The following is a 25,012-nucleotide window of genomic DNA, read 5'->3' as shown; positions in this document are numbered from 1 at the left end:
GTATAAACATGTTAAACCATCAATTATAGTTGAACCTAAACTTATGACCATGTTTTTCAAAAAAGCAACGATTTAAGTGCCCGCCCGCTGTACATTTAGAGTAGGCTATAAGCTAAAATCTATATCTGAAGAACATATACACAATTACTTGCAAAATGACCATATGTGTAAGATTTAGTGCTGGTAGGTAAATGTTTACACAACTTTACAGAATATTCTTAGCAGCTGAATTCTTAGCAGCTGAGATTTCCCTGAATGCAAACAATAAACATTATTAAAAACAATGATCACAAACGTCATAATTAATTATTTTTGTTATTTGTAACCAAGTTGTTAAACAAGTATAAAATTGCTAAAATCCTAAAAAAATGTCAAGAAAATGGCAAGCCAAGGTTGGCAGCATCATTAAAACTCAACAGGTGAGCAATTTGCTCTCTTCTCCTGCTGCTAATCATTTTGAGGAAGAAGAAGAAGAAGAAGAGATCCAACAAGATGTTTCAAGGAGGTTCTGCTTTGAATCACAGGAAGATAAAAGAATTAGAAGAAACCGAAAGGTATATAGTATACGGCTATCTCCACAATTACAAAAATACTTTTTTCGATAATCAACGGAAACTAATAAATTTACAATTTTATATCAACCGTCAACTTTTTTACATTTAAAATAAATTTATATATAAACACCTTCAATCGACTATTATAGGCTATTGCTGACTTAAAATTGTTAAATGACGTTTCAGCAAGGCTTGCAAGAGCAACTGGCCGAGGTAGAAGTTGATATCAACGAAGTAGCGGAAAAAGACGATGACGACATTGCGGCATCTGTTTCAATGATGGTAGCTTTCGTTTTGAATTCTGTGTATTTCAAAGGTACGAAAACACTATACAGTTAGTAGTGCGCAAGTATTGAAATATAAATTGTTGCTGTTGTGCTTTGACTGACGTTAAGAAAAAATTGAACCTTGAGGTCCATCTTTACAAGCTTGCTAAAGATTTATGTAAATTGTGCAAAGTGCCGTGGTTCCAATTTCTTTTGTGGGGTATACCGGTAAATTTGTACCAGTGAATTACAGCACATTCGTCAACCTGTATCGTATAAACGAATCGCATTAGCAGCGAACCCATTAGTAATCTTGCCCACGACTCACTTTACACAGCAAAAGCTGGAAAACAATGTAATATACGAAATCTCTAACCAAAAGGTAATAAAATATTAACACAATGACCTATGTACTGGGACGAGTCAGCGACCACATCGAGACTGACAAAACCAATTAAGATAATACGCCCACCCCTTTGATTGACAAGCGTGCATACTTGTTCTTGTTACTTGTATGGTGCGACCTTCACATTGAACCGATTTTGTATGTGGTTTTAGTTGGCTTTAATTTGCGTAGCCTGTAGACAGCAATAACAAGGCGTGTAGGCAAATCCTAGTTTTACTGCATTAACTCTACTATATATAGTAGGGTGGACGAAGATTGGAAATATTTAGCACATTTCAAATATACAGATCGTGTTCTAAAAAATTAACAAGGGTTCATGGAAATTGCGGGGATTGGGTTTTATGATTCCTTAAATGCTTTTTGTTTAATGCCAAATGGGTCGAGAAAATAGTGAAAAGGTGTCCCATCTTTCCCTACCCTACTATATGAGTTTGTGGGTTTCAGGTGATTGATTATACAGCCCGCTCATTTGGCGTAAATGCTTTGGTTTGTTTGAAGCACAAGTACTGATGGTATACATCAGAGGTTGCATTTTAATAAGCAAGATAATTTACAACATAAACCTTTTTTATGGCATAAATGAGTTTACTGTGTGAAGTGCATTGGCACGCGGCCAGCAGCCATAATGGCACATGCTTAATATTTAATGGTGTTGGGCGTCAGGTGACAGTTGATTCTAGGCACGATTAGGTATTCCACATCTCGGGTCTCACTATCGTAACTAGGGAGATATGCGTTTAAGAATAATATACGATACGTGTAAGGATTGCGATATAGCGTTGTAAATGCATCGGCGGCAATGGGCTACGATTCAGCACAGTACGAAATTTATGAATTGTTTATTTACTTCATTCGCTCATATTTCAACAGGCTGATTGCATATTATAGTAGCTGACCTTTTTCGACTTCGTTTCCATTTACATAAAACATGTAACTGTGTGCCTTCAAAAAGATATTAAAACATTTTATCCTGCATTAAAACCAGATCTTTTTTTCAACGCAAAATGCCAATTTAATGCGGTTCAGCACTGCTGTTTGCTTTGCAATTCAGCGTTTCAAGTTTATAAGTTTTAATCGGAAGAGTGATATATATAGTGGGGTGAGATAAGATGTAATATGTTTTCATTCTTTTGTCTCGTTCCATTTGGTAGTAAGCACAGAACAATAACAAAACTATTTTTAACCGTAGCCCAGTGTCTTTAAAGCGTGTTATAATTGTTAAAAACACGATCAGGAATTGCTGTAGGATATGGTTGAATGCCTAATTAATGCAACCTTGCCTAAGAATGTAGATGCATTTATTAAGCGATAGATAATTCCATCCATGTTTTTACAGGTATGATTTTTGTCGTGATCGGCATCAACGCATTTCACATTGCCCTGCAAACGGTGGAAACCATAGCTATCCCATATTCATATATCTTCTTTTTCGTGGATAACCTGATCATGGGCATCTTCATATGCGAGATCGTTCTTAAGTGGTACAGCGGTTTTGTTATATTTTGGAAGGACTACTGGAACTTACTAGACTTCATCGTCATATTTGTTTTACACGTATGTATAGTAGATCTAATTCATATTATATACCTGTCAAGACGACAGGGCACACGATGTTATCCGACGGAAACGTCTTCCGGTTATAATATTAAAGATCGCTGTACTTTTGTATCCAGAATAAAATTTTATTATTTGCCTTCATATAATTCTGTTACATTTTTTCGCCCATCATTGAATGGCTACGAATGGAAGATTTTTTAAAAAAGACACGTCTTACGTCAAGTCCCGTCCCCCCCCCTGTTCTAGGAAAACCAAAGTTCTTTTATGCTGCAAACGGCAAAATTAACTTTCGTGAAGCATTAATGGCGGTGCTTAGAAATGTTTCGCCTCTCCATTTATATTGATGTACATTTACGTTAAACAAAGTTAATCTTTCATTTAGTTGGGACCGTGGCTTGCTTTCTTCAGTAACACGAGGTTGCTTCGGATTCTGAGAGTAATTCGAGCATTTAGAAGTTTGAAAACCGTTACTTCACTGACGGGTCTCTCTCTTGTCGTTGAAACCATAATGCAGGTATGCGAAGATTAGTTTACTTCCTTTTTTCTTGGATATTTGTAACACGAAATTTTCGGCGCCGTGGCTCAGTGGTTTAGGCGCTTGCATTGTAACCAAAGAGTACACGATTGAATCACTAATGGGTTGTCCAAGTTATAAGCCAAACCAAAGCAAAAAATTATGCACAAAGTTGAAAAAGTGTGGTAACTACGTGTCTGACCGCGATGCGGTGTGTCGATGAAAGAAGTCGATGACATGAGTTACAGATTTAGTCTAAGATACTGCCACAAGATTTGGTCCAATACTGCAGTCTCAGTCCATGACTCGAGGGTTGTGCATGGTGTTGGTTGGACTATGTGGTGCCGCGGATGGAGTTGGGGAGTGTGTTGTCGATAATGCGAGATGAGGCAGCACCGGTCGCATCCACTCGCATGAACGACTTAAATGGGATTCCAGGGGTTGGGGTAGTGGAGCAAATGTGGGCTAAATTCTAGGTGCTTGACAATGGCCTTAGGCACAAAAAATAATGGCACGAAATTACGGCTTCCTTACTATATAAATACCGCCATTAGCGCCGAGTCGATCGATGAATTGATTTTATGTTTGCGGGTTTTGTCTATTCTACTTATGATGTACACAAAACTAAAGCCCGCAAACGTGCAACCTTATTTGTTTAAGCATCACAAAACTCGTTTACAAATATATTAGACTTTTATAGACCGAGCAGAAACCTTTAGACAAAATAAGGGACTTAATTAAAAAAACACACTTATACGTTTTCCTTAACACAGGACTGACCACAAAAACTATGCCTATAATTACAATTAGTAGCATGGGGGAAGATGGGACACCTTTTCATTCTCATTTTTCATCCCATTTGGTAGTAAACAAAGAACATTTAAAACATTACAAAACTGTATTCTCACGGCTCCCATGAACCGCTGTTTATTGTTTAAAACAAGAGCAGGATATTTAGATAATATGCGCTAAAAGTGTCCCATCTTCCCCCCGTTGTACTATATGTTAAATGTATTCTAAATCTATAGTTAAAAACGTATGTTTTGAATAAGCATACTTTGTTTTCTAGTCGGTGACGGACATGGCAAACATTATGATGCTGCTAATTATCTTCATGGTTGTCCTCAGCGTGGTTGGTGTAAAGTTGTTTGGAAAGTATGTGCCCGAGTACTTTGGAGATCCCATCAAATGCATGTTCTCTATATTTGTCTGTTTTACACAGGTAAATCAAATCAAATGGAACTGTTTGTGTATATAATGCATATATAGCCTAATATAGGGTGTATATGCGCAGTGTGTAAGTATGCCAAATCTGTAACGACTAAATTTGATATAGTAGGGTGGGAGAAGATGGGATACCTTCTCAATTTATTTTTTGTCCCATTCGGCAGTAAACAAAGAAAATTCAAAGAAATATGAAACCGTATCCTCACGACTCCGATAGAGCGCTATTAATTGTTTAAAACACGATCAGGTCATTTGGATATTATGTGCTAAAGGTGTCCCATCTTCCCCCATCTTACTATAGTTATTTTACAAAACCGCAAACATCGTAATAATAGTTTTTTTTCACGCCATTTAATTAATAAATAAACTAATAAATGCATTTCAATGATAAAATATTATATCTAAATTATGATACTATAATGATACATTTCTCTCTATAATATAGACTATATAGAGTCTATATAGTAGAGTGGGGTAAGGTGGGACACCTTTCCATTCTTTTTTCTCGTCCCACTTGGTAATAAACATCACAGAACATTCAAAGAATTATAAAACTATATCTCGACGACTTCCATAAACCATTGTTAATTGTTTAAAACACGATCAGGATAGTTGAATATTATGCGTGATAAAGGTGTCCCGTCTTTCTCCACGCTACTATACTATATAGAATATATTATCTCTGCAGTTATACATTAATTTAAGCGCGGCTTTTAATGCGGCATTATATTAAGCAGCGTATCAAAAGCAACTAATCTGTCGGTATTAATGTAATATTTAAATTTAAAGTTTTACCTGTAGGATGGGTGGATGCAAATCTTCCGCAACTTTGAGAGGTACGCTGAGGAGGATAAGTTCACTTACATATCTGCTTGTTGCTTCTTCATCCTGACCATCCTCATGGCTGCATTTATCATTGCGAACCTCATCGTTGCTGTGGTAACCACCAATCTGGATCGAGCAATGAAAGAAATGAAGGTATTTGAAACAAATTAAGTATTTTTGTTTTGAATTTGTTTTATATGCCTGAAATTTGTTTGTTCAACGCAAGGGCAGTTTTATTTTTATTTTTTTGGGGGTAGAGTAGGATTAGACATTTCCATTCTGTTTTCCTGTTTCCCTATTTGGTGGTAAAAACAAAAGAATTATATACCCGTGTATCCTGGACTCTAAACGAGCGTTGTTAATTGTTAGAACCACGATCAGGAAACATAGGATCTACTTTCCAACGGTATCTCATTTATATTAATATTCTGTTACGAATTAACGCTTTAGCACGCAATAGGAATTTGTATTACGTAGTCTGGGGGGTGATGGGACACGTTTTCATTCTATTGTCTCGTTCCATTTAGTAGTAAACAAAGAACATTAAAATTATTATAAAACCGTATCTTCGCGATCCCCATAAACCGTTACTAATTGTTTAAAACACAATGAGCATATTTGGATATTACGTGCTAAATAGTGTCACAGTATAACAGCGTTACTATAAGTCCAATAACACTAACATCGGATTAAGCCTACTTATGAAAAGAAGTTCAATAATTTAATTTGCACTGCTTTATGAGCCGGTTAAGGCGAACATGTTTAATATACTTTAAATTGGATTACTTTCTCAGGAAGAACAGCGGTCGAAGCGTGACACTTTGCCATTGGAAAGTAAACAAGACAAACAAAACAAGAAGCTGGAGATCGAGGGAGAGGAAGATGAAGTCCCGGATGTTGGTTTTGTGCACATCTCTGAAGTCCTGGAGAATGGTACGATGGGAGGGGGAGGAGTAAACGTGGATGCTCTGAAGCCTCAGCGTCCTCTTTACAAGTGCGACGTCTCTCATATTACGACTGAGAAGCTGGAGGATTACTTTTTGCTTCTTATTGCCTTGGATGAAAATCTGAAAGCGCATCAGGAGATCCGAGACGTTTTGTCGGGTGTCCTCCGACAAATCAGAGGACTTAATGATACGGCTGGCGGTGATGCGGAAGCAGCGAGGCTATTGATCGGGCAGCGAAAGTCCGCGAGCTTGTATGATGATTTATCGCGGACTACCATCCGGAGCAGAATGGAACAAGATGACGAAGAGCGAAAGGAATAGGATTCAGTGACAACAAAAATAATAAATTTACTATAAAGATGCTTCGTGATTTATGTTTGTTGTGTGACAATGTGGTATCGATACCAACAACTTTTAATACGATGCCTATAACCTATTCGATGCAGAATACGAAAAAAGTAACAAAATATAGTACTGTGGGGTAAGATGGATACCGTTAGCTTTTTAATCCCATGTTTGTTGGTCATGTTTTAAACAATTTACAACGTGGTTATGCATATCTATTCTATTTTAGTACCTAATAAGACGAGAAAACGTGTCCAATCTCACCTCATTATGCGTCGGTTTGGTTTAAGCCAGGCGTGCCCAACCTTTTTTGACCCAAGATCTACTTTTCAACTAACCAACTGCACGCGGTCTACCATCTAGCGTCAACGTATGCTGAAATATCTCTTGTATTTATCCCCTGTACAAACTTTAAGCAGACAAAACATAACAGAGAGATATAAAATGATTACTCACATGTTATAGTGGCCAAGCACCTAGCATCCAATCTCACAAATACCAATTCTGTAAAGAATCTTACTTCAAAACTGCCTGGTACTAAGTGGACCTAAGTCCACTCGACGTCTCTACAATTACGACTAAAACACTTCCGCGTTTGTAAAAACGGCCTAAAAAATAGTTAACTGTGCCGAAACGCGCACACGCTGCAATCACCCGGAGGAACAAAACTCAGGAAAAACTTAATGGTAATTACAAGTAAAGTGAGCTAGTACTCAACCATGCATAAAGTAGAGTGTCACACAACTGTAATACAATGCAAACACAAACTTACTCGGAAATATAGAAAAGGGGTTTCTGTTTTCACTGTCTGTAATTTCGGTGTTCAGTGTCACTTTTGTTTCATGTTGTTAAAGGGCACATCATATTGTTAAAGGGCACATCTCCATTTACTTATTTGTTTAATGGGAATTTACCTATGGAGTGACTCCTTTTCAGCTATAAGTATGTGTATGTCAGTTGAAATTTTAAATGTGCTTATATAGAAGTAGAATCAATGAAATAAGTGTGTGTGTGGGAAGGTGGTAATTAATGTAACTTCACAATCGAAGCATGTAGTCGTGGATCATGTGTTTAAGTACACTGGTCTGTCGGCAATCAACCAGACCCCAATTGCCGCAGGTTTTTAAAACCTTGCTGTATATGCTGTCTTACAACAGAGAAAAAATAGGGCTTTTTATATCTTTTAACATTTTAACCCAAATCAGAAATCGAAGACAGAAAAATTATATTTTAGAACGAAATGGTGTCAGTTGACTCAGTTCTACGAAATGAGAGAGCGAGCATATTATTTGTTTCCCCGGCCACAGGAAAACACACAAGCTGTAAACACATACAATGATTGCATCATACTTTTCAGTTATTCCGAGGTTTTAAACATTTAATACTTTGGGCTTTTGATAATTGATAAACCATGTCATGAACGCAGTCGCTACACGTGACATGTTGTGTTAACTGCATATTACAAATTGGGTAGTTAACAGGTTTCCTTATTTTGAAATTTAATAAAAATATAGTATGTTAGCCAGCAACGAACAAAATGCTCAATCTAACTTGATCTTCCAGTTATGTGAAACGATACCAGCAATAACAAACGCAAACCTCAAAAGCTGGCGCTTCTGCACGGTTGACTGCACTCGGCTAGTGAGCTCACAAAGAAAGGCTTATGTTGCGGATATTAGCGAAGTGTTTCTGCAAACATGCAGACTGTTAATGAGTGAACAGCGGTTGTGTGGTCTAGTTACTGCTTCAGCTATTTCACAGCAGAAGGGTGCAATTCAGGTGTGGGAAGCTCAGAGTCGTACCGACACTTCAGTAAAATGTCAGCAGTAAAAGTTGAGCTTGTTCATAATTACGACTGTCAACTTGGTGAAGGTCCACACTGGGACGACCAAACGCAGACGCTACTGTTTGTTGATATCGACAACTCAGCTATACATCGATGGAACCCTGCCACGAAACAAACTAAAACAACGATCGTAAAAGGTTAGCAAATAAAGAGTGAAAATAATCGACTCGCTCATTGTCTACATATAGTTCATTCACTTGAGCCACTCTTATCCTCGTTTATATGTAAATTAACCTAGCGCTCGTCGTATAAACGTGAGCGAATTTCGTGCTCAATTGACTGCTGTTATAGTGCGTATTACTCGTATTTGAAGTAGTAACATGAAATAGATATGTGCCATATCCATTATCTGGAGAAAATCTTAGGATTTTCAACCCTACGTATGTTTGAATGAAGAAATGTAACTTGTTTTATCTTCGCGTGGTGGATAACGACATGTTATGTTTTAACACTGATGTTCTGTTTTATACACGTCTTGCCCGAAGCAATAACTTCTAGGTTAGAAGTAGGTACGCTTAACCGCTGTGCCACGGCGCCAATAATTTTAGACGCACAATATTTGTAGCTTATTTGCCAAGGCGTAAAGCCCTTCAAAACATTACTAAACTACACACGCACACAAAAGATATTCAGTAGCACATTTATAAAGTATAGAACTTACTATTATGTCTGATTACTATACGAATTTCCAGACTCTTCGATCGGAGCCGTTGTCCCGCGAAAATCTGGTGGTTTAATGATCGCTGCAGGACACAGGTTTGCCTCCTGGAATGAGAACACGGGTGAAAGCGAAACGTTTAAAGAAGTGAACCTTGAATTTCCAACGAGTCGATTCAACGACGGAAAATGTGACCCGGCCGGCAGATTCTGGGCGGGTAAGAAAATTTGTATAGTATACCGTGGGGTAAGATGGGACACCTATAGCGCATAATATTCAAATATCCTGATCGTGTTTTAAACAATTAACAACGGTCTATGGGAGTCGTGAGAATAGGGTTTTATAATTCTTTGAATGTTCTTTGTTTACTACCAAATGGGACGAGAAAATAAAATGAAAAATTGTCCTAATTTTCCCTACCCTACTAGTACTATTTACCCTTTTAAAGTTGTGTTATTCACAGTATTAAGATAATCGGCGTCTAAACTAAACTTGCATAGGTACCATGGGAAGGGAAAAAGTTGCTGCTTCTCCCGACCGATTGCAAGGCAAGCTTTATTGTCTCGACATTGATCATTCCGTAAAGACAAAGGTTTATCCGGTAGATATTTCCAACGGTCTTTCATGGACGAGCAATACAATGTACTACTGTGACTCGTTGAAGGTAAGATTGTTCTAATTTGAATAAAAAAAGTGCGACTATATTTTTGTACAGTCGTTTGTGTTACTTTACAATATTGCTATTCCTTCTGATTGAGCAACAAAATAGAGGCAACCAAAGTACAAAAATGAATATTTCGTTGCCCATATACTGCATACTAAAAAATTACATGCGATCTACGAACATAAATTGTTTTGTTTTTCACACAGCTTACGATAGACGCTTACGATTACGATGTAACCACGGGCGAAATAAAAAATATGAGGGAAGTTGTAAAGTTTGATCGTGAGAAGGAAGGAGTTCCAGATGGCCACTGTATTGACACCGATGGTAACTTATGGGTGGCAATGTTTTTCACCGGCCAAGTGATCAAAGTTGACCCGAGGACAGGTAGGTTACGGAACGTTTAAGGCTAATTTCAGTTTTTGTATTGGTATACTAAAGGGTAGGGGAAGATGGAACACCTTTTTATTCTGTTTTTTTTTTTTTTTTTTTTGACGGAGATTAACCAGATTTAGTACTGTGGGGTCAGAATTTTTTTATAATTTTTTTAATGTTTTTGTTTACTACCAAATGGAACGAGAAAATAAAAAGGTGTCCTATCTTTCTTATCATATACCATATATTTCTGTTGTAAAATTACCTCGTTAATTGGCCACCCACCCGATTGTGTTGCATATTTGAGTACAGTTCCATTGATGTGATATGTCAAAACTGCTAACATCTTGTTAATCATTGCATAGGAGAGAAGCTGCAATATGTGAAAGTAAGCGACATCGCTCTCAAAACAACGTCGGTATGTTTCGGAGGTCCGAACTTGGACGAAATGTACGTCACGTCGGCAAGGAACAAGCCGCTGATAGAACCGACGGAAAACGGCATTTCAGGAGCACTGTTTAAGGCAAGTAGATAAGTTAAATGTTAGAATATTCACATGAGAATAAACTGAACGAACATGCATACCTGTCAATGCAATTTGGAATTGAGCTAAACAACGCTTGTTTTATTACAGTTGGGGGATAGATACCGTTAGCAGTTAGAACATAATATCCCATATTTTCTGATCGTGTTTTACTAATTAAACAACGCTCTTTTACAGTCGTGAAAATATGGTTATTTGATTCAAAATATATGTCTTGTTTACTAACAAATGAAAAGGAAAATAGAAAAACATTGACCATCTTACCCCAACCTACTATGTATTTATTTTCAGATTACAGGCCTTGGCGTACGAGGACCCCCAGCAAATGTGTACGAAGGATGATTATTAACAGAATTTTGAACTATTTTTGTTAATTTCTGAAATAAATTGCAATTACGATTTTAACGCGCAGAAATGTAGCGACTGACCGGTTTTTTACACGCTCGTATTTTAGAGACCAAAAATATGTTATTGTAAAATGCTGCAGTAACATACTTTTGTTTGAGCCATAAGTACTGTTGTACGGATTCGTATTCACATAAGCAATGCAATTGAAAATAATTTATTTGGAACACCGCTAGGTGGCGCCACTGCATTATGTATCAAACCTTACTTTACGGGTAACGTAAAACGCGTGCAAAGAGCATGTGGAATATGACACGGTAATAATGAAACAAAAATTAAGTTCTGATCGTCAGAAGCACCACCACCAAAAATTGGGACACATATATTCGGATGCAAAGAAATAAAAGCAAAAATTGTGCTAGTTCGGTTGTGTTTGGTTGGTAGTTTGTACAAATGAAGAAATGTGCAGGGTCGCTATGAACGATGATTGTACGGCGCTCGAATGTACCAGAAACACTACAGCAAAGTAAACTACAAGGTATAAGAGATATTCGGAGGGTCACACAAGCAAATGAAACGTGAGATTTTATAAAATGATTCTAAAATCTAGGAACTGCTACGAGGTGACAACAATATAAAGATTATTCACGGAAATAACGTTCTTTAAACATGTGCGGTTATAATAGACTGGTCAATTCTTTGTATACAAGTTAGTTTTAACAGAAAAAGAGGAACACAGACTAAACGTACCGAAACCATTGCAAACGCGTGTATAAAATCCGAGCCGAAAGAACGCGGGCTCTCTCGGCTATTGCACACATAAAAATTTTTTTTTGAAATTTTAAAAGTGGGATAATTGAATATTTTTTAAAGTAACCAACAGACGAGAATGAAACGTTGAATATTAAGTGGGTAGTTGCCTAAAGAGAAGGCACGAGGGTCCACGAGGTCAAAGTTGAAAAGGTCACACATCCTCGTCGTCGCTAATCTCTTCAGGGTCACGTCCGTTAGCGGCGCTGTCCTCAGAAAGAGCAGTTTCGTCAATAATTTCAACTTTTTCAACCCTGGAACATATTGTGATACAAATATAAATAAGCGAGTTACTCTTAATTTGTTGGTATCACTATTCGAGACAGTTGTAAAAACCAATACATGCAAATTAAAACTAGCTTTAATGGGGAAGTAGACAATATGCTGGCGCTTTCACAACTATTGGTTTGCATTTTGTTTTCGTCTTAAATATTTACGTATATCATTTCCGCGTTCGTATAACAGTACATTCTACAGAACTACTTTGATTCCAAATGTTCCAATTTTCGAATCGTTTGGACCCCTACATTATTACTCTCGAAAGCGACGATCCATGGAAATGCGAGAAAAATTAACAAAACAACCGTTATCCTTCTCACTTAGCGATAGCGGAAACATTCGATTAACAGAGTATTTGTAAGCCGGATAATGGGCGACCATATCCCATGCTTCATGCATGCTATATAGGTTTGATAGACGAGCATGCACTGATCGATTCGGAATCGAAGAACACGGAGCAATGCGACAGCGAGGAGCAATCAAATGACTGTATAATGCGCTCAATCGATTGGGATTTGGAGGTGATTATCAATTAGAATAATGCTTCAATGCCGAAATAAACAAAGCATCGATTTCAGACGAAGGGTGTTCTAGTTCGAAGTAGTCATACCGATCCTGACATTGCTACTGTCAAATTACTGTCTATGCATAACATAAAATAAGCTTTGAAATATAAATATCGCTCAGATTTATTGTGTTTTTTTGAAAACATCCAACGTATAAGAGGACTGAGAGAGTGGGGTGGATTAGGATGGGTCCCATTTGGTAGTAAACAAAAACATTGATAGAACTGTATACCCGTATTCTCACGACTTTAAAACAGTGTTCTTAATTGTTAAAAAAACATAATTATAAAACATGGGATATGCATGTACTAACGGTATCTAATCTTACCATATGTAGTGACTATGGATAGAGTTGTAAAATTAACAAAAACATACAAACACGGCGTATACATAACCAGCGTTGAAAGAAGTAAATACGGAGAGCGAATATTATGAGATAAAGCGACTGATCCCGTGGTAAAATAATAAAATACGTAACTTAATCCACAACATGTATAATACATTACTCATACTATGTAGTGACGTGGGGTAAGATGGGACACCTCTAGCACATGATATCCAAACATCCCGATCGTGTTTTATACAATTGACAGCGGTCCATGTGAGGATAAGGCTTTATAATTCTTTGTTGACTACTAAATGGGGCGGGAAACATAACTAATAGGTGTTCCATTTTTCCCTACCAAAAAATGCGTGAAACGACCTTAATAAGCGTTCTTACCTCGCGGATAATTTTCCAGGCTTAGCGGTTGGAAGCCGACACTGTTCCGGCCACAACCATGGCTTAAAGTTGGCGCTGTGCTTGTTCTTCCAAGCTCCGTATTTCTTCGCAGCTTTGTGGATACGATGGATTACCTGAAGTGCGAAAACAGGATTAGAAAAAAATGGCAGTTTTAGAAATTCAATAATTACGAAGAAACTACAGTTTATCGTATTATTGTACACTTTTTGTGGTTTATTATATTTAGAGAACAAATCAACACAGTCATCGGCGTCGCAGTCGGTATATATAGATATACTAAATGTGGTTGCCAATATTCTGACCTGTCTTAAAATATTTAACATTCGCTCGATTTTCATTAAATCCTGTTGTTTTTGGCAGTGCTTTGTTAGTTTGTTTTAGGTATATTATTGTATGTGTGTGAAAATACCGCTCACAAATTGCAAATTTTTTCGACCACGTTTGAGGTTTAAGTATGATTAATTTCGCACGAAATAAACCAAGACTTGGAATCCAGTTTCACTACAATGACAATCCCCATAATTGCATGCGTGAGAAAGCTCAAGGATTTGTAAACTAGCCTTTGCTATCGATGAATATCTCGGTTAAGATTTTATGCGACCATTGATTTAAACGCCAGGTTGGTGCAACAGAAGCTTAATGGGCTTGCTATTGGCTTGTAAGAGCGAGGATTACTGGTAAGTACTATTAGCAGTCGATCTGCAGTCTCTTGTACCGGGATAAGTAGTTGATTTGGAATTTTAATTCTAGTCAACACACGGGTCAAACGGGTTGTTTTTTAAGCAGCTTTCTTTTCGGCTTACACACAAAAAATCATTTTTTGGGCGAAGGGTGAGGATTTATGGATCCGCGGCATGCGATATTATGACGTCACATAGGAGTTGCCATGCTACTGTAATTGATATAAAAGGCGCCGATCACGTTCGGAGGAAAACCGAAAGCGAGGGATCGGAGAAATCGATGTAGCCGCATGTGCTGTTCAAACTTGTTAACGCATGTACTGTGGGAATGTCGGTCATTAAAAATTAATGTCTTGTCGTCGCATTTGGTCACACCCGTGTAAAATATTGGCCAAACATTGAACAAAGTCAGAATGCTATGCTTAAATAAATGTTATTTATTTAATTTTCCCATTGTATTGTCTGTAGGGTGTAACGGTCACGCCTTTTATCCAAAACAATATTTCTTTTTATCAATCAGCGTGTTTTAACAACTGTTGTTTTACCGGTACTACCCGTCTTTTCGCTTTTGTCAACTCTCTTGTTTTTCTTGATCGTGACCGAAGAGACGAAATAAAATTTCATTCATTCATTCTTTCATGCTATGATTTCATTCATTCATTCATTCATTCATTCAATTATTCATGCTATGCTTTAGAATGGGAAGTGGGAACTTGTTGGATGCGTATGTTGTATGTACATTTTATACACTATTGTAACATATCTATAAGCTACATATTCAGTGTGGTGGATTGTTGTGTTGTTAATACATATACTGGACCGATTCGGTTCGCTTATATCATGGCCAGCCGGTTATGAAAATGAAAACTATTGCCGAATATGAAACCAGCATTGACGGAAGCGGCATTGTGTTGTGTAACTAAGGATACGTTTCTGCCCAGTTGTTAACAAAGATTGCCACATGTGGCACACCGGCACCTGTTTCGTTTGTTGCAGAGGCGTAACACGAAGCATTGATTGTCAAAGCGTGAATAATTGAGGAGAAATCATGTGCTTAATGTTACAATTATACTTTACGAACGTGCTCTGGAAAGTTTGGAAATGGGGTTATAGTATACATAGCCTACCCATGATATAAAAATCGTGTCGTTGGCAGAAATGCAATACGAGACGACCACTCGACTCAAAACATTGCGCAAAGACTGTTATAAATCACCATTCAATGTTTAAATAATACTGCATATTTGCATCAAACCAGTTCTGTTTAAAACTTGTACGTAGACTTTACATGAAAATATAATGATGGATAAATGAGTATACTAGTGAGATTAACGTTTCATAAAATTTAATACATTTAGCTGCCGGCAAGGCACTTATGGAGAGATTATAGTTCACTAAGCAGTCATAGACAACCGTAAGACGTGCGTCTCTGCATTCATTGCGTTAATGGTTTGGTTCATTCTTTCTAAGAGAAACGGAGACAATTTGTCGTTCAGTCTCCCTCTTGGGCCCTGACCATTGTTCATTTTTTGTACCAGAATGTATTCTTACACGTGTAAAAAATTAAAGAGTAAATTATCACTAATTCGATGACAACGCGCCTCCAACGCAAGTAAATACCACTGCGGCGTTCAGTTTCTAAGAAAAATACGAATTGTCACTCTGCTTAAAGTTAAAGCAAGCGCTGAGCAGTTGCTTTTACACTCAACACAGTCTATGAATAGCGTGCAGTGCAATCTACAAGCCAACCTGTGGCAGACGTAATAATAAATAATTAAGGAAGCCCGTCATGCAGACTGTAGTAGGGGCGTCTACTGGTAATCAGCCGCCACCGAAAGAGTAAACTACAACCCTTTAACTCCGGGCAAATGGGCAATTGGTACCGACGTGGCAAATCACCAGAAAGGAAGCACACGACACAAACACAATCAACGCCGCGGGAATCAATGCAAACTAGCTTCGCCGGTCGGGCATATGGGTGGGTCGCAATAAGAACTGACTATTTGATGCTAAATATAGACTCCAGCCATCCCTTCGATATATACGCCGATTGTACAGTGACTACCAACGTCCGATGCCGAAGCGAACCGTGCCATTAGCTTTGTTTAACAAATGAAACTATCAATAATGTACGGTGGGGCACGTAGAAGCAAACCAAGTGCACGGAGAAATGAATCACACTGCGCAAATACACAGCAAACTTTGACCGTCTGTTTTGAACAGTGAACGGTGACGTAATCTTACTCAAATCATGCCCATATGGTTACTGAAAACAGCACATCAAACTATAAGCGCTAATGTTGGCAGGTAAATGTTCTGTTTCATTTAACCGTTTATCCTGAGATTTCATACATAAACGATTGCGCAATCCTGGGCGGAAATGGTTAATCTATAGGAGACGTGTTTGCTTTAAACAAACAAGGGAAATTTTCCAGCGTTCACTCACGATGCCGTGTTCAGACTGGTAGACAATATCAACGCATTGATTATATGAATAACTAAAATGCCAACACTAAATCGGGTTTAAATTAAAACTAAACCAATACATTCTTACCTTTGGAGTAAAAAACTCAGCCACCTTGTTCACCACCCACTTAGGAAGAGAACCTGTAGGTTAAATGTATTGTACTAATTCCCTGCTATGGGTTGGATCATAAGTTAAGTTCACAAAGGCTAATTTAAACTGAAGGAAGTAATGCAGGTAGTTTGTATCACAACACTCGTTATGAACTGTTATGCAGGGTTAGAGAAACAATAGTTCTGTCTGGGTTTAAGTTATAATAATAAGATGATAATAATAATAATAAGTGCACAGAGAAACGAATCACACTGCGCAAATATACAGCTAACTTGCCTGCGTGGAAGTATAATATATAGTAGGGTGGGGAAGATGGGACACATCTGCATTCTAATTTTTCATCCCGTATGGCAGTACACAGATATTTTAATAAATTATAAAACTTTATCCTTATGAATCCCATAGACCTTTGTTAATTGTTTAAAACAAGATCAGAATATTTGTATATCATGTGCTAAAGGTTACTATAATGACTTTACTTGTCTCATCAATTTTGGAAGCAAAGATTTAAAAATATTAAAAACAAAAAGACAAGGTATAGCAAAAACACAACAGTATATAGAATAAAGTATCTTTAGACCTACCTCGCGGGTCAAAATGAGTTAAGTATAAAAACTCAGCAGAATTTGGTCCAGTGGGTCGAATTAAGTATCCAGTAACCAATGAGATAGCTCTCACCATATTATTTCTGGGTGGGTAGTCCTGTAATTTGGATATAAAAAAAACACATTTTTTTGCATTTTTTATACCAACCTATTATTGTATATTGTACAGTTTAGACTAGAAAAAACTGATCACTTCAGTTTTAAATTAAAGATAACAGGTTGCATTTTACTCTATATAGATGAGATCTAATGGCAACTATGGCAGAGGATGTTGGATTGAAGCCAGAGTTGGCCAACCAGTTTAAAGCCAGAGTTGGCCAACCAGTTTAAAGTCAGAGTTGGCCCATTGTGATATTGCAAATATGCAAATAAGAATTTGTAGAAAAAAATACAATCTCCATGTAAACTGTTATTCCAGAATTTTTGACTATTAAACTAAAATACTTCTAATTCTGCACCGACAAACCACTGGTATAATACAACAGAATAACTTACGCTGTGTGAAACAGATTTGTTGATCATTAAATATTCTTTTGGGTCCCTCATGCTGGGGTAGGCAATCCACGAACATAGGAATAATACATCTCTGGACTTCACTGGGGTGGGACATTTTACTATGGAGTGGAACAATAATATTGTTTATATGTGGAATGTATTGTAGTGGGTCCCAGACCATTTTTTGTTAAAAACTTAAAAAACGAAAATGATTTAATGTATGCAGATTTAGAAACTATTATTTCTCTAAACGTTTCATATTTATTTGTAGTTCTAATCAAAACATTTATGTTAAGTTGTTAACGCATGCAAAAATCAACTTCGGAAAATTTCTTGTGGAACGAACAATTGTTTTGACGGACTATTAGCTCTAATATACCTGCATAGTATGAGACTGTGTTATTAACACACAGTTTGCATATTTCCTTCATTTCTATCATATCATGGTCCCACTTTCTTCTGTATTCAGTGTCATGTACAACATCAAATAATGTGGCAGCTGACACATCGCTAAATGATGTCACTGCCTGCAATGATAAAAGCTTAGCATTAGGAGCACTTCCAAATGCATCTGTCTCGAGTGAGAAGGGTGCACATGCATTATGAATGAGCCTTACAACGCGTATTTGTAAAGTGACTAAATTTGATTACTGAGCAGTGATAGGATTACTATGACTGAACAATTTCCTTGAAGTATCAAACTAATAACAAGAGCTAATGATTCTGTAATACTGCCTAATTGAAAATTGAGAGTAATAGATATATGAATAATGCATTATACCTTTAGGAGCTTAACATTTGAATTTGCCTGGTTCCTCGTCGAGACACAGACATTCTTCTTATTGTAGCAGATCTCCCATCCCACCTCTTCTTCAACAATTGATTTAAAATCTTTAAAACTTTGATCGTCAGCAGGGTAGACAACATCTTCATCATTCATTGCGAAAAATTGGTAAAAACAAAAACACTAATAAACTTAGAAGTGATTCCAACCAAGCAAAAATGCTGCAAATTAAAGTATACTTAAGAACTACATTGTCTAGACCACAAAGGTTTTAAAAGTGTGGGTTGCAGTCAATAAGTTTAAGTTGCACAACTTTTCTTTAAATGCTGACTAAAACTATTTTTACTCATTATTTTTTTTTTGCTTATAAAAAAATCTAGTTAAAAAGTATATTATATATATATATTTATTTTATAAGATTAGAACTTATTTATTGGCTGCCACTCTGCAGCAAAATGTATAATGTAAACTGCAATAAAGCAGACTGAAGTAACATAAGAGGAAAGAACATGGGATTAGTGTTCTTCCTACCAGTTTCAAAGAAAACATATTTCGTTCTGATTACTTCATACAAAATGAATCTGCAGATAATTATACTGCAGAAGGTATAAAAGTTAAGGAAAATTTTAATAAAACCTTATGTTTAGCAATTCATTGATAAATGAACACTCTTTTAAGTAAGTTGAACACATTTTGTTACCGCGCCTGCCTTTAACCCAAGGGTTATGGGTTCAAAGCTCGTCGCTGCTACCATTTTAAGCATATGTGTCCTTGGAAAAGACACTCTAAAGAAATTGCTCCAACTCAGTGGCCACTATTAGGTTGTGTAAATTGTCACCCATACAGACACAGTATAGTAAAAACAATTATATACCCACTATGTTACATACGTGGAAACTCGCAAGATGGCACTATGTTTTAATGTGTATAAACATAACGTTGGTGTTATAACGACTGTCGTTTTTCGGCCAGGAGAGGATAAAGCATTCAAGTCTTGGTACTAGTGAAAAATCCTCTTGTTAACTACTAACCACTAACTCTTAACTACTAACCTTCTATAACCCCTAACTACCAACCTCCAACACTTTCGACTAAACGTACCTGAGCATTATTCACTAAGGACCTATAAAAAAACACAGTACAACAAATGCTCAAGACACCGTAACGAGGGTGGGCCAATACCAACTCGTTTTACTTCCACGCAGGCAAAAGCGTCTACTGCTGTTTGCATAGTTACGCACTGAAATCTATGTGCGCTGTAGCATGACGCCTTTTTCGTGTTGTGTTTTTTAGGGGTACATTTCAGTTTCAACAAAAGGGAGATATATTCTCCATATACAAAATCCAAAGATATTAGCTCCACATAACGCTGTTCATGGGTTGCTGAAACGATAAATCTTAAACGGGGTTACGAAACAAACTGTTTATTGGTATTTTAGAAAAACTTCAATTAATATAGTCTGTGGGGGAAGACGAGACACCTTTTAGCACATAACATCCAAATATCCTGATCATGTTCAAACAGTTAACAACGGTCTACAGCAGTCGTGAGGATACGGTTTATAATTCTTTATATGTTCTTTTGTTTACTACCAAGTGGGGCGAGAAAATAGAATGAAAAGGTGTCCCATCTCGCCCCACCTTTCTACATCTTTCCTTACCTGAAGAAACCAGTACTGTTGTAAGTAAATGCGTATATTTATTATACGGCATACGCAGTGAGATTATAAGACGAACAAACTCACAGTTAAAAGAATATGTTTGAAGCAGAACTTTGCGAACGGCGTTACGATTTATAAATGTATACCTTTTCATGTAGATGTCTACAAAAACTTTGGTTTTTATACTTTGGTTCATTGGAAAGGCATTTAATTAAACTCATAAGCGAATTTACGCTTAAATAAATAGCAAAGCAAGGTACAGGAAATATGTATACGAAGACAGATTTGGTACGTGTTAACATGGGCGGAAATAGAATGACTCGCTTTACGAGTTATACGTGCAAAATTCTCTCGGGTCTTTCGCTGCTTAAATTTGTTTCGTCCGATTTTGACCGAGTGACTTTGACACCAAAAGATGGTGTGATAACATTGGTGTACGGCGATGGAGTGTGTGTGGTGATAGGGGTAAGAGAAGGGGAGACACTGGGTGACATTGCAGGGGATGTAAAGCTGGACTCGTGACTGATTGGTGAACGGGGTAATGAGGTAAGAGAGAGACCTCTGTTGTAGGAGGAAGCGTACGGGAGCGTGCTTGATCTAGAGTTAACGGATGCGTCACTGTGTTGGGTGCGGTGCGATACGCCGCTACCGACGCTGCCCGGGGGTCGAGTTGCCATCACATATGAGTATGAAGGTGGTACTGCTGTTGGGGTGCGGGGACTGCTTGTGTTGGAAGGGTGACTCGGTGGATAGATTGGGCTCGGTCGGGCGTAAACGTTTTTCGCGGAGACTGGGCTCATGTCAAATGAGTTAGCATTAGATAAAGGTACTGGGGCTGCGATTTCCGTCCCTTGATGAGGTACTGCGGTTAGCAGGGGAGGTGGACGACCGGATCGTTCAGATATAATGGACGAAGCTGTGCTACGTCTGCTTCCAATACTACTGGATGCGGACTGCTGCTTACCCCTTTGCTGTAGGGCAGCAGCATGTCGTATAGCGTTTGATTCCTCGCGTAATCGTGCGATTTCGGAGAAAACGCTGCTTAGGGGTTGATAGTCTGGTCTCCAGTCGCCGGGGTTCGGGAACGGCGGAGACGTTTGCGCTGGACTTTCTTTTAAAACCCCAAGCGAGGCGTGTAGCACTGCGCGACGGTGACGGTCGTCCAAATTGAAGTTGGCGGGAGGTGGGGGCTCGGCACCGCGTATAGGTGGCATGGTGACCAGGACGTCTTCGCCACCGCCTTCCTCCCCGAACTCGTGGATGCTTTCGACGCTCTGTGGACGATTTACTTCTTTTGACAGAGGAGCGGTTGGTGTGTCGGTGGAAGATCGATCGATGTCCTGGAAGTGGGGAAATTTAAAAATAAGAACCAGGGATAATACTCTCGGCTATCGACTAAACAAGTCGGTGTTTTTTCAAGTTTATTCGGTCGACTAATTTTCCGTGTATTACATATTATAGAAGTCAGTCTGTCAAAGTCTACCGACTAAATTTTAGTTGGGCGACTATAAAATGAAAAAAAAAAAAAAAATTAGGCGGCGACTAGTTCAGTCGATAACCGAGAATGCCATTCCAGATGAATGAAAGGAGTTCGCTAATTGTACACCACAAAAAACTTAGCAGGGTCACAGTCCTTACCTGTTGTATTCCTGAATCCGGAACTCGATCTTTTCTATCGTGGATGAGGGAAGCGGAAGATGACTGCTGTCCTGATGATGGGGATGTAGAATTTATACGAAGAACCTCTTCGTCCTCAGCTGATCCGTCATTTCCGGTATGGGTGGGCTCATGCAGCTGCGTTACACGATGACGTAACATCCGGCTCGCGATGCCATTCGTGATTTTTGCAGGTTTTCCAAAGGCACTCGCTGGAGAATATTAAAATTAGTACTATAGGTTTTTAGTTTTTTGAAACTTTGTTGGTACCTTTAAAACACGTTTAAGCATCTTCTATCTATATATAGTAGGGTGGGGGGAGATAGGACACCTTTTTATTCTATTTTCTCGTCCCATTTGTTAAAAAAAAAACAAAGAACAATCAAAGAATTATAAAACCGTATCTTCACAACTCCCATAAACCGGTGTTGATTAAATCACGATCAAGATATTTGGATTCTATTTGGTAAAGGTGTCCTGTCTTCCCCACCCTACTATACTTTTTGATTTTTCGTTGATACGCTCCTTTTAGGCAATGGTCCGCGGATAATATACGTTTATGCAGAATATGGGAGATTGGAGTAAAACGAATGCAACTCACATGAGTTATCGTGATTGGCAGCAGCGGTTGCATGTTTGTTACGGTGACCCACAACTCCGCTAGTGGTAGCGACATTCGCAAGCGTTTTAAGCTGTGAAAAAGAAACAAGTTTAAAATAATAAAAATGAAAACAAAAATTTACATTTTTATTATTACTAACAATTAAACTTTTATATTAGTATTGTAGAATGAGATTTTTTGTGGCATTTTAATAAAACTAATTCGAATTAAAAATGACAGTTTAAACTATTTTGAATTTATTCAATCCATCATTTGGGTAAACACGTTCCTGAGTGTACAACGATTTTGCACCTTTTTTGTAAAATATCCTTTTAAATTTACCTGGTAATCTCCGGAAGAACCATTGCCTATCGTTTTCACTCCATTCCTATGCCCACCGTTCATTGGTTTACCCCGTGTTTGGGTGGCGCTAGTGGGCGAAGTATCGTGTGGGGAGGAAACATCGTAAAAACTTTTGGCGTCACTTTCAGCTGGGCTGCGGCTGGGTGTCTTCGAGGTTGCGGTGTCAGCTTTATTTCGCTCTCTGTGAAATACAGTAGTTGTTTTTCAATGGCGACAAGAACATTAAAAAACATGAAAAAAATTTGCGACACGAATTTTTTTTAAAACATTACACCGATTTCAGGTTTCAGTATCTGCATTATTTAATTTCCGATATCTATACGTTTAAGCAATATGCCCTTACAAAACTGCTATTTAACCTCAAGCAAAGCAAATAAAGTAACTTGTACAACTATACTGATCCTACCTGTAGGCTCTCTTGTTGTAGCAATGCTTGCCCAGCAATATAAGAACTATCACACATGCTATGCCAGCTATTACACCGAACACGATGGACAACACTTGAGCTTCAGGTGGTATAATAGGGGTGCCTGGGTAATAAATAAAACAATGAATAATGTGGTTAGATGCCTCTCTGTTGGGTACCAGTTCGAGAACTGACGCTTTCACCATTGTAGGTGAATGTGTGCTTGGACAAGACAATTGCTTCAACCCGGTAATCCCGTACTGGTTGTCGAAATTGTCAAACATACGAGGAAAGAAACAAACAAAAAACAATCGGCTAACAAAGTACATGGTAACTCGTTAGCACCCGTGTTATAACGACTGTCGTTGACCCAACATTCCAGGACATAAGTTACATTAATTTATTTATATTATCCAACTAAAATGGATAAAACAGTAAGCAATTATAAATTGAGTTGAAATGTACCTGTTATTTCTACAGTTACGTGAGTGATGGTTTTCCGATGGGTGGATCGAGCTGACACTCTTAATATTTTTGCGTTGCCATTGACAACTGCTTCAGACAAACGTATCACACCTGATGTAGCATTGATAACGTAACCGTGTCCTGTCGACGAATCTTCCAGAAAATACCTGACGTCACCATCAGCACCTACGTCATCATCTGTAGCGTTGACCTAGGCGATATAGTGACGTCATTATAACAAAACATACGCTTTTAAGCTCTTATTCCAAAAAAAAAAACAACAAAATACCAAAATATTAGCCGACGGTCGTGTACATACATAACTATTATAATACAAACGGCAAAACTAGCCTTTTACTTACCTGGCCTACCACATATCTCTCCGGTGACCCGTATGGTACCTGGAACCGGTACCCCATGACGTCATCAATATTAAACACAGGGGCATACTCGTCCACAGCTTCGACTTCTATAGACACCGGTATCATCACTGAGTCGCCAGCTTCGTCGGTAGCAGTTACGTAGAAGAAATATTGACTGCAAACCTCGAAGTCGAGACTGAAATGAAAAAAATAAAAGATTACAATTTAAGCAGTAATTCGATAAACAAGTATTCATTTTATTATTTCTACGTTTTATATAGCGGGAGTAATGCAGAAAATTTCAATTTTTGACAAAAATTGTTTTATGAAACATTTATCTCATAGTGTGTAAAATAACATATCCCGATAATAAGTCTCATTCACTCACTCTTGAGTTGCGTACACTTCCCCGGTGTCAGGGTTAACACGAAAAATATCGCGGTTCCCCACGCATGACGAAGCACTCGAGCGTGCCCTTCCGCTTGTGACGTTGTAGATCACGTGACCGAACCGACCGCCATCTTTATCGTCGGCCACGAGACTAAATATGGTGGTGTTTGCTCGTGTATTTTCCTCCACTTTGACCTGAGTAATTGACAAGAAAATATTTTGCTTGGACATACAAAAATGATAAATATTCTTTAGCTTTTTTCAACAGAAATAACGAAATATTTGGAATTGCCCTTATGGTCAAAACGTTTTTAACACGGAAGAAATTCAAAACAATGGTAAGGTTATTAAAGTTTACGGTAAACACGCGATTCGAAAGACGTGTATTTCTTTAAACCATTTTTTTAACATCCTTACAAATTTGGCAAGCAATTTATCACTATTTTAATACTGTTATGAATTATTAAATTTATTTAAAAAATTAGGATTTATTAAA

General features: G+C 37.9%; 4 protein-coding genes and 1 long non-coding RNA gene across 5 annotated transcripts in view; 2 read left to right on the top strand and 3 right to left on the bottom strand.

The window, feature by feature from the left end:
* The first annotated feature begins 368 nt into the window (after nucleotides 1-368).
* On the top strand, nucleotides 369-6,617 carry LOC149740258 (cation channel sperm-associated protein 4-like). The gene is made up of 7 exons (XM_089872701.1): nucleotides 369-554; nucleotides 741-870; nucleotides 2,563-2,780; nucleotides 3,166-3,297; nucleotides 4,367-4,519; nucleotides 5,326-5,502; nucleotides 6,144-6,617. The coding sequence occupies exons 1-7, from the start codon at nucleotides 369-371 to the stop codon at nucleotides 6,615-6,617; spliced, it is 1,470 nt and encodes a 489-aa protein (XP_089728827.1).
* Nucleotides 4,370-7,649, bottom strand: LOC149740257 (uncharacterized). The gene is made up of 3 exons (XR_016384428.1): nucleotides 7,098-7,649; nucleotides 5,320-5,475; nucleotides 4,370-4,506 (listed from the first exon to the last, which is right to left on the bottom strand). It is a non-coding gene; the product is annotated as an uncharacterized LOC149740257 (long non-coding RNA).
* A 666-nt stretch (nucleotides 7,650-8,315) lies between these two features.
* LOC149740256 (regucalcin-like) lies at nucleotides 8,316-11,133 on the top strand. The gene is made up of 6 exons (XM_089872707.1): nucleotides 8,316-8,624; nucleotides 9,180-9,362; nucleotides 9,646-9,809; nucleotides 10,016-10,196; nucleotides 10,550-10,707; nucleotides 11,020-11,133. Exons 1-6 carry the CDS (start codon nucleotides 8,459-8,461, stop codon nucleotides 11,068-11,070), a joined length of 903 nt encoding a protein of 300 aa, XP_089728833.1. The 5' UTR covers nucleotides 8,316-8,458; the 3' UTR covers nucleotides 11,071-11,133.
* A 141-nt stretch (nucleotides 11,134-11,274) lies between these two features.
* Nucleotides 11,275-18,863, bottom strand: LOC149740255 (START domain-containing protein 10-like). The gene is made up of 7 exons (XM_089872709.1): nucleotides 18,610-18,863; nucleotides 18,208-18,355; nucleotides 17,829-17,947; nucleotides 17,313-17,430; nucleotides 16,705-16,757; nucleotides 13,450-13,583; nucleotides 11,275-12,137 (listed from the first exon to the last, which is right to left on the bottom strand). Exons 1-7 carry the CDS (start codon nucleotides 18,766-18,768, stop codon nucleotides 12,038-12,040), a joined length of 831 nt encoding a protein of 276 aa, XP_089728835.1. The 5' UTR covers nucleotides 18,769-18,863; the 3' UTR covers nucleotides 11,275-12,037.
* A 1,428-nt stretch (nucleotides 18,864-20,291) lies between these two features.
* LOC149740254 (protocadherin-16-like) overlaps nucleotides 20,292-25,012 on the bottom strand; it is a 40,754-nt gene continuing 36,033 nt past the window's right edge. The window contains exons 46-53 of the mRNA XM_089872683.1: nucleotides 24,515-24,711; nucleotides 24,127-24,322; nucleotides 23,765-23,975; nucleotides 23,300-23,423; nucleotides 22,873-23,074; nucleotides 22,531-22,621; nucleotides 21,912-22,141; nucleotides 20,292-21,613 (exon numbers count right to left, since the gene is read on the bottom strand). Coding sequence (XP_089728809.1) covers nucleotides 20,606-21,613; nucleotides 21,912-22,141; nucleotides 22,531-22,621; nucleotides 22,873-23,074; nucleotides 23,300-23,423; nucleotides 23,765-23,975; nucleotides 24,127-24,322; nucleotides 24,515-24,711 — 2,259 coding nt within the window. The 3' untranslated portion in view covers nucleotides 20,292-20,605. The remainder of the gene's footprint in view (nucleotides 21,614-21,911; nucleotides 22,142-22,530; nucleotides 22,622-22,872; nucleotides 23,075-23,299; nucleotides 23,424-23,764; nucleotides 23,976-24,126; nucleotides 24,323-24,514; nucleotides 24,712-25,012) is intronic.

This window comes from Ciona robusta, chromosome 2, assembly GCF_009617815.1.
Source record: "Ciona robusta chromosome 2, ASM961781v2".
Lineage (NCBI taxonomy): Eukaryota > Metazoa > Chordata > Ascidiacea > Phlebobranchia > Cionidae > Ciona > Ciona robusta.
This window is presented reverse-complemented; position numbering and strand designations above follow the sequence as displayed.

What these genes read in the sequence shown, in the direction of transcription:
- LOC149740258 (XM_089872701.1), top strand. Translation starts at nt 369, where the DNA reads ATGTCAAGAAAATGGCAAGCCAAGGTTGGCAGCATCATTAAAACTCAA. An exon ending in GAATTCTGTGTATTTCAAAG is followed by an intron (nt 871 to 2,562) that starts GTACGAAAACAC and finishes ATGTTTTTACAG; the next exon opens with GTATGATTTTTGTCGTGATC. An exon ending in TCGTCATATTTGTTTTACAC is followed by an intron (nt 2,781 to 3,165) that starts GTATGTATAGTA and finishes TCTTTCATTTAG; the next exon opens with TTGGGACCGTGGCTTGCTTT.
- LOC149740256 (XM_089872707.1), top strand. Translation starts at nt 8,459, where the DNA reads ATGTCAGCAGTAAAAGTTGAGCTTGTTCATAATTACGACTGTCAACTT. An exon ending in ACTACTGTGACTCGTTGAAG is followed by an intron (nt 9,810 to 10,015) that starts GTAAGATTGTTC and finishes TTTTTCACACAG; the next exon opens with CTTACGATAGACGCTTACGA. An exon ending in CAAAGTTGACCCGAGGACAG is followed by an intron (nt 10,197 to 10,549) that starts GTAGGTTACGGA and finishes ATCATTGCATAG; the next exon opens with GAGAGAAGCTGCAATATGTG.
- LOC149740255 (XM_089872709.1), bottom strand. Translation starts at nt 18,768, where the DNA reads ATGAATGATGAAGATGTTGTCTACCCTGCTGACGATCAAAGTTTTAAA. An exon ending in AACTCATTTTGACCCGCGAG is followed by an intron (nt 16,758 to 17,312) that starts GTAGGTCTAAAG and finishes TTTAACCTACAG; the next exon opens with GTTCTCTTCCTAAGTGGGTG. An exon ending in CCTGGAAAATTATCCGCGAG is followed by an intron (nt 12,138 to 13,449) that starts GTAAGAACGCTT and finishes AATATGTTCCAG; the next exon opens with GGTTGAAAAAGTTGAAATTA.